The sequence below is a fragment of the Haliotis rubra genome, unplaced genomic scaffold, assembly GCF_003918875.1.
Source record: "Haliotis rubra isolate DU_JTF1 unplaced genomic scaffold, ASM391887v1 Scf1085, whole genome shotgun sequence".
NCBI lineage: Eukaryota > Metazoa > Mollusca > Gastropoda > Lepetellida > Haliotidae > Haliotis > Haliotis rubra.
Genome location: NW_025764987.1, coordinates 282,032 through 293,280, shown reverse-complemented (window position 1 = coordinate 293,280; position 11,249 = coordinate 282,032). Strand labels below are relative to the sequence as shown.

At 36.0% G+C, this 11,249-nt stretch overlaps 1 protein-coding gene across 1 annotated transcript; it reads left to right on the top strand.

Moving 5' to 3' along the window:
• Nucleotides 1–6,159: 6,159 nt before the first annotated feature.
• On the top strand, nucleotides 6,160–10,996 carry LOC124282122. Its single transcript, XM_046718094.1, has 6 exons — nucleotides 6,160–6,455; nucleotides 6,716–6,873; nucleotides 7,839–7,954; nucleotides 9,047–9,194; nucleotides 9,791–9,998; nucleotides 10,976–10,996. Exons 1-6 carry the CDS (start codon nucleotides 6,240–6,242, stop codon nucleotides 10,994–10,996), a joined length of 867 nt encoding a protein of 288 aa, XP_046574050.1. The 5' UTR covers nucleotides 6,160–6,239.
• Nucleotides 10,997–11,249: the final 253 nt, after the last annotated feature.

Sequence of the window (11,249 nt, the reverse complement as noted above, 5' to 3'; positions counted from 1 at the left end):
GGTTTACTCGTGACAAAGCTGTGGAAGATAAACACTATCAGTTGTAAGTACATTTCTATACATCATATACTGGGTTTACTCGTGACAAAGCTGTGGAAGATTAACACTATCAGTTGTAAGTACATTTCTATACATCATATACTGGGTTTACTCATGACAAAGCTGTGGAAGATAAACACTATCAGTTGTAAGTACATTTCTTTACATCATATACTAGGTTTACTTGTGACAAAGCTGTGGAAGATTAACACTATCAGTTGTAGGTACATTTCTTTACATCATATACTGGGTTTACTTGTGACAAAGCTGTGGAAGATTAACACTATCAGTTGTAAGTACATTTCTATACATCATATACTGGGTTTACTCGTGACAAAGCTGTGGAAGATTAACACTATCAGTTGTAAGTACATTTCTATACATCATATACTAGGTTTACTTGTGACAAAGCTGTGGAAGATTAACACTATCAGTTGTAAGTACATTTCTTTACATCATTTACTGGGTTTACTCGTGACAAAGCTGTGGAAGATAAACACTATCAGTTGTAAGTACATTTCTTTACATCATTTACTGGGTTTACTCGTGACAAAGCTGTGGAAGATTAACACTATCAGTTGTAAGTACATTTCTATACATCATATACTAGGTTTACTTGTGACAAAGCTGTGGAAGATTAACACTATCAGTTGTAAGTACATTTCTTTACATCATTTACTGGGTTTACTTGTGACAAAGCTGTGGAAGATTAACACTATCAGTTGTAAGTACATTTCTATACATCATATACTGGGTTTACTTGTGACAAAGCTGTGGAAGATAAACACTATCAGTTGTAAGTACATTTCTATACATCATATACTGGGTTTACTTGTGACAAAGCTGTGGAAGATTAACACTATCAGTTGTAAGTACATTTCTATACATCATATACTAGGTTTACTTCTGACAAAGCTGTGGAAGATTAACACTATCAGTTGTAAGTACATTTCTGACATCATATACTGGGTTTACTTTGTGACAAAGCTGTGGAAGATAAACACTATCAGTTGTAAGTACATTTCTTGACATCATATACTGGGTTTACTTCTGACAAAGCTGTGGAAGATTAACACTATCAGTTGTAAGTACATTTCTTTACATCATATACTGGGTTTACTTGTGACAAAGCTGTGGAAGATAAACACTATCAGTTGTAAGTACATTTCTTTACATCATATACTGGGTTTACTTGTGACAAAGCTGTGGAAGATTAACACTATCAGTTGTAAGTACATTTCTATACATCATATACTGGGTTTACTCGTGACAAAGCTGTGGAAGATAAACACTATCAGTTGTAAGTACATTTCTTGACATCATATACTGGGTTTACTCGTGACAAAGCTGTGGAAGATTAACACTATCAGCTGTAAGTACATTTCTTTACATCATATACTAGGTTTACTTGTGACAAAGCTGTGGAAGATTAACACTATCAGTTGTAGGTACATTTCTTTACATCATATACTGGGTTTACTCGTGACAAAGCTGTGGAAGATTAACACTATCAGTTGTAAGTACATTTCTATACATCATATACTGGGTTTACTCATGACAAAGCTGTGGAAGATAAACACTATCAGTTGTAAGTACATTTCTTTACATCATATACTAGGTTTACTTGTGACAAAGCTGTGGAAGATTAACACTATCAGTTGTAGGTACATTTCTTTACATCATATACTGGGTTTACTTGTGACAAAGCTGTGGAAGATTAACACTATCAGTTGTAAGTACATTTCTATACATCATATACTGGGTTTACTCGTGACAAAGCTGTGGAAGATTAACACTATCAGTTGTAAGTACATTTCTATACATCATATACTAGGTTTACTTGTGACAAAGCTGTGGAAGATTAACACTAACAGTTGTAAGTACATTTCTTTACATCATTTACTGGGTTTACTCGTGACAAAGCTGTGGAAGATAAACACTATCAGTTGTAAGTACATTTCTATACATCATATACTGGGTTTACTTGTGACAAAGCTGTGGAAGATTAACACTATCAGTTGTAAGTACATTTCTATACATCATATACTGGGTTTACTTGTGACAAAGCTGTGGAAGATTAACACTATCAGTTGTAGGTACATTTCTTTACATCATATACTGGGTTTACTCGTGACAAAGCTGTGGAAGATTAACACTATCAGTTGTAAGTACATTTCTATACATCATATACTGGGTTTACTTGTGACAAAGCTGTGGAAGATAAACACTATCAGTTGTAAGTACATTTCTTTACATCATATACTGGGTTTACTTGTGACAAAGCTGTGGAAGATTAACACTATCAGTTGTAAGTACATTTCTTGACATCATATACTGGGTTTACTTGTGACAAAGCTGTGGAAGATTAACACTATCAGTTGTAAGTACATTTCTATACATCATATACTGGGTTTACTCATGACAAAGCTGTGGAAGATAAACACTATCAGTTGTAAGTACATTTCTTTACATCATATACTAGGTTTACTTGTGACAAAGCTGTGGAAGATTAACACTATCAGTTGTAGGTACATTTCTTTACATCATATACTGGGTTTACTCGTGACAAAGCTGTGGAAGATAAACACTATCAGTTGTAAGTACATTTCTTTACATCATATACTGGGTTTACTCATGACAAAGCTGTGGAAGATTAACACTATCAGTTGTAAGTACATTTCTATACATCATATACTGGGTTTACTCGTGACAAAGCTGTGGAAGATAAACACTATCAGTTGTAAGTACATTTCTTTACATCATATACTAGGTTTACTTGTGACAAAGCTGTGGAAGATTAACACTATCAGTTGTAGGTACATTTCTTTACATCATATACTGGGTTTACTCGTGACAAAGCTGTGGAAGATAAACACTATCAGTTGTAAGTACATTTCTTTACATCATATACTGGGTTTACTCATGACAAAGCTGTGGAAGATTAACACTATCAGTTGTAAGTACATTTCTATACATCATATACTGGGTTTACTCATGACAAAGCTGTGGAAGATAAACACTATCAGTTGTAAGTACATTTCTTTACATCATATACTAGGTTTACTTGTGACAAAGCTGTGGAAGATTAACACTATCAGTTGTAAGTACATTTCTTTACATCATATACTAGGTTTACTTGTGACAAAGCTGTGGAAGATTAACACTATCAGTTGTAAGTACATTTCTAAACATCATATACTGGGTTTACTTGTGACAAAGCTGTGGAAGATTAACACTATCAGTTGTAAGTACATTTCTAAACATCATATACTGGGTTTACTTGTGACAAAGCTGTGGAAGATTAACACTATCAGTTGTAAGTACATTTCTATACATCATATACTGGGTTTACTCGTGACAAAGCTGTGGAAGATTAACACTATCAGTTGTAAGTACATTTCTTTACATCATATACTGGGTTTACTTGTGACAAAGCTGTGGAAGATTAACACTATCAGTTGTAAGTACATTTCTTTACATCATATGCTGGGTTTACTTGTGACAAAGCTGTGGAAGATTAACACTATCAGTTGTAAGTACATTTCTTTACATCATATGCTGGGTTTACTTGTGACAAGCTGTTGAAAATAGAATTTTCGTTCTTACAAAGATCAGTAAGCAACAGATACATTTTTATTGAACCAAAATAGCAAATTTATCAATGTGTTTGCCGTCAGTGACAACCTGTCCGGAAGACAACTTCCTTTGCTTGTTTTGCTGGTCTATTGTTTTCTAACTGGACACGGAAATTAGGGCTAAGCAATCATCCATCGCAGCTATAGCATGGAGTATTGTCCACCCCTGTCACACATTCTGTGAAAGATATAGATTTTACATCCTTGGCACCAACATCTGACATAACAAGAGCTCTAGAAACCGTTCTATCACAACACTCATGACAGTACTGTGACAATTGGCCGGTGTTTTGACCCTTAGCCACCAACACATAACATCTGTCATAACAACAGCTCTGGCGCCCGTTTTATCATACACCTCGTTTTATCATACACCTCGTTTTATCAGCCGGTTTTATCATACTCTCATCATAGTACTGTGACAATTTGCCTTTGGTTTGACCCTTAGCCACCAACACATAACATCTGTCATAACAACAGATCTGGCGCCCGTTTTATCATACACCTCGTTTTATCATACACCTCGTTTTATCAGCCCGTTTTATCATACTCTCATCATAGCACTGTGACAATTTGCCGGTGTTTTGACCCTTAGCCACCAACACATAACATCGGTCATAACAACAGCTCTGGCGCCCGTTTTATCATACACCCCGTTTTATCATACACCTCATTTTATCATACACCTCGTTTTATCATACATCTCGTTTTATCAGCCCGTTTTATCATACTCTCATCATAGTACTGTGAAAATTTGCCTTTGGTTTGACCCTTAGCCACCAACACATAACATCTGTCATAACAACAGCTCTGGCGCCCGTTTTATCATACACCTCATTTTATCATACACCGAAAAACAGACAGACAGTTTTACAACGAAATTTTAAAAATTATTTTGGAGACTTAAATAAATTCTTGATAAATTCTGTAAATTATGCATATCGAAACAAAAATCTATCAGTTTCTCAGAAACAAGGATTAATTACATGCCTACCCCAAAAAAACCCAACCAAAACCATTTTTAAAAAGTTGGCTGCCAATTTCTCTCCTTAACACGTCATATAAAATTTCATCGGCTGTTATAGCCAATAGAATGAAAAAGATACTACCTTTAATAATAAATGATGATCCAAAAGGTTTTGTACCAGGAAGATATATTGGTGAGGTCACAAGGCTGATATACGATCTAATAGAGGATACAGAATCAGAGAGATGTAATCTCCTCATGGGGATTATATTTACGAAAGCAGTATAAGACACTAAACTCAAACGACATGTTAAACCAATCAATGTATTTGGTTTAATTATATGTTTAACATAGGTAACAAGACAATTTTTATAAACAGTTGGTACAATGCAGGAATACACTTTATTTATGATCTAATGAACCCAACTACAGGGGAATGCTATACTAATGAAGAACTATAAAAATCTATCAAGTTAAAACTAATATCTTAAGATATCATAGTATCAAATCTTCCATAACTGCCTGCTTAAAGAGAAGACAAATCAATCTTCCTAAAATACTACCATTCAATATATCCAAAACCTTTTATCTTTCTCCACTAGACCCTAATTACACTAAATCATATGCCCATAAAAAGTGGGAAAGAGTCTTTGTAACACAGTATGATAACACAATGTTACGAAACATATATATGATGGCAAATCGATGTACAACATGTAGTAACTTGAAATGGTTACAGATGGAGATATTATATGATATTTTACCAGCAAACATTTTCTTAAATAGAATCGGTCTAAATGTACGTTCTGTTCAAAGGAACTAGAAACAATTGTCCATCTATTCCGTATTTGTTGTCATGTCAAAAAGATTTGGGAGAGTTTGACCACATGGCTAATGACTGGAACTGAAGGCAACATTGACTTTACACCAGAAAACATCTTACTTGGATTTAAGGGGGAAAACAATAATTCTCTAAATGCAATATGTCTTGTTATGAAACAGGTAATATACACACAAAAAATAAGAGATGGCCTTGGTCTTCACCTATCTTGGAGTGGGACTGACCTTTGATGCCATCATCCATATACTGATCAAAGACAATCTGTATCTGCTGGACATCATCACTAGAAGTGCGGTGCAGTTGTATACTTCATGTCCAAAAACATTCTGCCTTGCGTCTGGAATGTATCCTGTCTGTGTTGATAGATATGTGGACAGTTTGTACACAAATTCTGTATGTCTGTAGGACCACATACTATCACTTAAAAGCTTCTGCTGATCCTGTAAGATTTCTTCACGACTACAACTCCACCCCACCCCCACCCACCACCCCCACACACACACACACCAATACACACCACTACATTTCTACATGCCCCACCACAGATTTGCTTTCATGTGCACCTACCTTAAGTTAATTATTTTTTAACGTATCGCCACCTGTCAATCAAACAAATGACATGACCAATGAGAAACGTCAAATTATTCAATCCGCATCACGTTGCCGTCAGCTGACAGCTGACCACCATTTTGTCCGACATCAGCGGTCTGGCGGACTTTTCAAAAATATATCGACGTTTACAGTCAACTTTTTGATCATGGTGAAAAGGTGTAGCTGGGGTACCTGCAACTCGGACACGCGGTACCCGGAACGACTTGCTGGTGGTATCACCTTTATTCCATTTCCCAAGCCTGCCAGAAATTTTGACAAATGTCAACGATGGATACGTTTGTGTGGTCGCCCCAAGTATCAACTGAACATGGACATACTTCGTGACCACAGCCGAGGAAAACATTTCTTCGTATGTACAAAGGTATGGAAACTAAAATTGAATAACATCTTAACCAATGTTGAAGTTAATGTAAATTTAGAAATCTTTGACTTGGTAGACTTTCAGTGCTTTTTAGTTGTTATATAACCAGTTTACACCGATTTTCACTGATTTAGTTACTAATGTTTCACCGCGTGGTATGTCAAGGACAGACGATGTCTGTGTTTGAGCATACGATTTCAGATACATCCATGTTGTTTTTCGTCGTTTCTATCGACTAATAAATGCGAGCTTATTTACAGCACTTTGTTGATGGAAAACCCTCCAAGACATTTCCGGACCCTGCGTCTGCACTACCTCATGAACAAAATGAAAATCCAAAGACAGTAAGACCACGACCCAAACCACGCTTGCCATTTATGGGCGACAGAAAAAGGAAAGTTCTTCTTGAAACACACAGGTAAAACATTGTTGCCTTTATACTTACTGCTCACAAAACACGACAAAACCATTGAAATATAAAAATCAAACAAATCCTTGTTTATTCTGAGAGTATCACAGAAAGTTAGTAAAGGTAATGTCACACATTTAGATCCTTTGTAGTTACGAAAAGACAGAAGTATCACATGCATCACAAGATCACAATCATACTCAAGTTCTATTCATATAAGCATGATGAAGGGACTGATATCACCTGCAGCAGGTGCATATTGACATAAAAATCTAATTGCTCCAGACAAAACTGTGTTTCACCCAGGGCCCATAATATTGAGTGATAATACACAATAACTCTGAAGGATTCAAAGTATTCATTACAATCCATCATAAATATTAATACATCAACATGGACATTTGCTGTAACCACTGAGATCAGCCACGACAGTGGTTCTTTTAAATATGTTTAAATACAACATTAATTTACATATTTATAGATGTTTTTTTTTTACATGGCATGGCCAGACACAGCCATTAGTCCCCTATCCAGAGATTGCTAATATTTCATACAGAAAAGATGACTTCTCAAATATAGAGATAATGTATGAATCAGATGGTCCAATATCCACATACAACTAGTCCATTCATACTTGTCATTTCTCTGACGGGCACAGTGTTTCAGAATATATTCTTACTCCTTCATCAGCTGGGAGACGAATAAAACTAGGAAGCAGATGGCAATATTACATGTGAAAGAACAACAGTCATATGATGTCAACTGTGGGCACTTAACAAGTGAAGCCAAAAGTTATTTATCGCTGAATTGTAATAGCAATAAACACATATATTAGAAAAGTTAATCCAGGCATAAATAGTCCTGATAGGTAATCAAGAAGTTATAGGAAATCGACAAAGATGGTAACCATTTAAAGGCTGTAACACATTTGAGGTTCAGGTATAAGATAATTTGGTCTTCATCTTCTTTTTCAGATGTAATCATGATACAGATATTTCTGATTCACCAAATCAGATGGATATGGAACATCCAGAGCCTACAACCATGCAGCAGGAATCTGATATTCTTGTCCAACAAAGTGACACCATGGGTAATTTTTTATGAAGTCTGTTTCCCTGCAAAGTATGGTTTGAAGTGATTGACATATGTTTGTGACAGACTTTCAAGCAGAGTCCTGAAGGTATTCCTATCTGGATATATCCGTTCAATGTTAAAGTCTTGTCTGGTGTAGGTTACAAAGTCACAAAATGGTGCCCCAGTTACAAGTAGTTGGCCCTGTACCTGATACCAATGCCTATCACCTCTCTTCAAGTTGTAATATTTTCCTTCTTTTTTCAAAAAAGAAACCAGTCATACAGGAGGCTTCATTAATGGTCAAGTCCCTTACAGCATAAGGACACTTAATTTCCACAATACCAGAAACAGAAGTGTCACACACTATAGCATCAGGGGTGGCTCCTATAAATGGAATAGATGGGTTTACAACAAAGCCAATGTCATGAAGATGATTTTGAGTTTTTTTCATGTACATTTGTTTAGCTATTTTCTCATTAGAATTCCCATAAGTTGTTGGATTGGAGGAAAATTTCTTTTTGTCAAAGGTGTTTCTGATAAATGTGTCATTGATTTGTTTTTTGCGAGTCATAAGCAGACCAAAGTTTGAAGCAGTAATTCGCCCTTTCCTCGCTTTGTACCACAAATCAGACTTGCTTTGAGATCTTGTATTTTTTTCTAAATTATGGGACTCGTCAACTGAAAGTTCTAAATCTTTCCACTGATGTTTTAAAGTTGCAATTGAATCCAGTTCGGGTAAGTTGTCATCTTTTGGAAATGTGATATCACCGCACCTGTCCTCCATCTTTGGAACCACTATTGGTCTAATTAAGGGTGCCTGTAAAGAGAAGAAGCCAGTTTATTCACACTTAGTTTCATACAAGGGAGGTAATAAGGCTGTTTTACTTCTTAAATCTCAAATTGAAACAAGTATGTTGTGGGTGCTATGTGTTCATTCTTAACTTATTCTTTTGTGTGCAAAGCATTTTTTAAACATTACAACAAGTCAGATTGATAATAGGTAAGTCTGTTTCAGGCCTAATAATGAGTTTGGTGCCCTAAACTAGCCAGATCATTTCTTCTCTGTAGAATGTATTATTGCTTGAAACAGTTGTAATTGCTTTTACAGGTCCTCTGCCACTTGATATGCTGGCTCTAGCTGCAGAGAACAAGCAACTCAAAGAAGATATGGCCAAACTGATCCTAGAAAAGGAGGAGCTCATGCGTGCCCAGCAGATCAACACCAAAATTAGTGCTAAAAATGTTAAGCATGATGTGTATTCTTTTTGTAAAAATATAGAGAAAAAAGATTACAAGTATTACACAGGATTTCCCTACGAACAGTTTCAGAAAATATTTAAATTTGTTGTCCCTGGCAATGCTGATGATGAACCTTTTCAATTTACCAGAACAGTTAGCAGTTTGAAGTGTATGGGTCTTGAAGACCAGCTTTTGCTTGTTCTGATTAAACTTAGACAGAATTTTGATTTTAAACATCTCTCAAAGTTGTTTCTGATATCACCCCAAGATTGCAGTACTGCGTTTTCAAATTGGATAAATTACTTATATTACAGGTTTGGATCTGTGTCAATTTGGCCTCACCGTGATGTTTTGCAGCAACATATGCCTTCAAAATTTCGCCAGGAATTTCCAAACACTTTCAGTATCATTGATGGAACAGAAATAAAAATTCAGAGACCCTCTTCACTGACAAGGCAAAGTCAAGCATATTCAGATTACAAATCAAGTACTACCCTGAAAGGTCTCATTGGTGTGGACCCAAGAGGTTCAATTACATTCATATCAATGCTGTTTTCTGGGGCGATATCAGACAAAGAATTAACTGAAAAAGTGGTTATCTGTCCCTCCTCAGAGAAATGGTTAAGTGTGGGAAACTTAAAGTGGGAGATGGTCTGATGGCAGACAAGGGCTTTAATATTGAAAAGGAAATAAGGGCCACTGGATTACGCCTCAACATTCCCCCTTTTGCACCAGGTATAGGTCAGATGTGTGTGTCTGATGTGGCAGAAACAGTGAAAATTGCAACACACAGAGTGGTGGTCGAAAATGCCATTGGAAGGGTAAAAAATTCAAAATTGTTGGTAAAAATTGCATTTAAGTTTGTTTTCCTCAGTAAATCAAATTTGGTTTGTGTGCTGTTTCTTGACCAATTTTATGCCATATTTAATTCAAGATAAAGATTAATTACTTGATGTCCAAGAGTTGATCCAACAACCTGAGGACCTATTGGTGTGTCAACTGTCTGACTGGTGCTGGTACATGTATCTGTCAGGTATGAAATAGGGAATCTCTTCATACTGTGCAGCAGAGACATGTCAGACTCCTGTATTTGAACTTTCCTGCAAGTACAAAAAGTATTAGTCACAAATATTGTATTTGTGTATGTTAAAAACTTGCAATGTCAATGAATATTTTGTACGTGCTCTTGTTCCTTGTTCACTTAACTGAACTGTAATATTTATGCAAACAACTGCTCAATAGTCATCTGATATTGCTTTCTAAACTGTGATGAGTATTTTCTACCTTGGAAATATCTGATGATCATGGAGTAAAAATGTCATATAGGTAATGCTTGCATTATGATACATCATTTTCATAAAACAAGTTCAGAATCTGAAATAAAACTTTAAGTATATAATAACATCACCTGTTGTCATTGAATGTGGCCATCACAGGTCTCCTTTTCCTATTAAGATTTCCAGGCCTGGCAATAATTATCTGTGACACTGCTTCGGATTCAATCTTTGGTCCCCTTGGTTTATCCCACTGCTGAGGCAGGCTAGTGGAAGAGGGCTGTGAAGGAATGGCTTGATAGCCTGATATCTTCCAGCCTTCCAGTATCAGGACAAGTGCCAAAACATGGGAACACTTTCCACTTGCACTGAAGAGAATAGGGTGAATAAATTTGTTACAGAACTGTGATTGACAGCAGGAATATATAATATATAATATAATTGAGAAGAAAATACATTTACATGGTTTTATTCCCGCAATGCCTAATAACAGATATTACATTTACCTCTTACATTTATTACAGAATCTGTTTCTTACACGATGATAGAAATTTAACGTAATTATATGGGATAACATGGGTTTCATTGTCAACAACTGAAGCGGCCAGCACACAGACGTGTAATTGATTTGATATCTATATATGCCGCTTATAAAACCCCAACAGATTTATGCCATAAATTGGAAAGGCACCCGAAGTTATTTCGTGTACTACTCACCCACATTTGCAGCTACAATGGGCGTCAGTGAACGATTTGTGAATTCTGTCAAGGGACAAGTTGATGACATGTGGAGCTTCG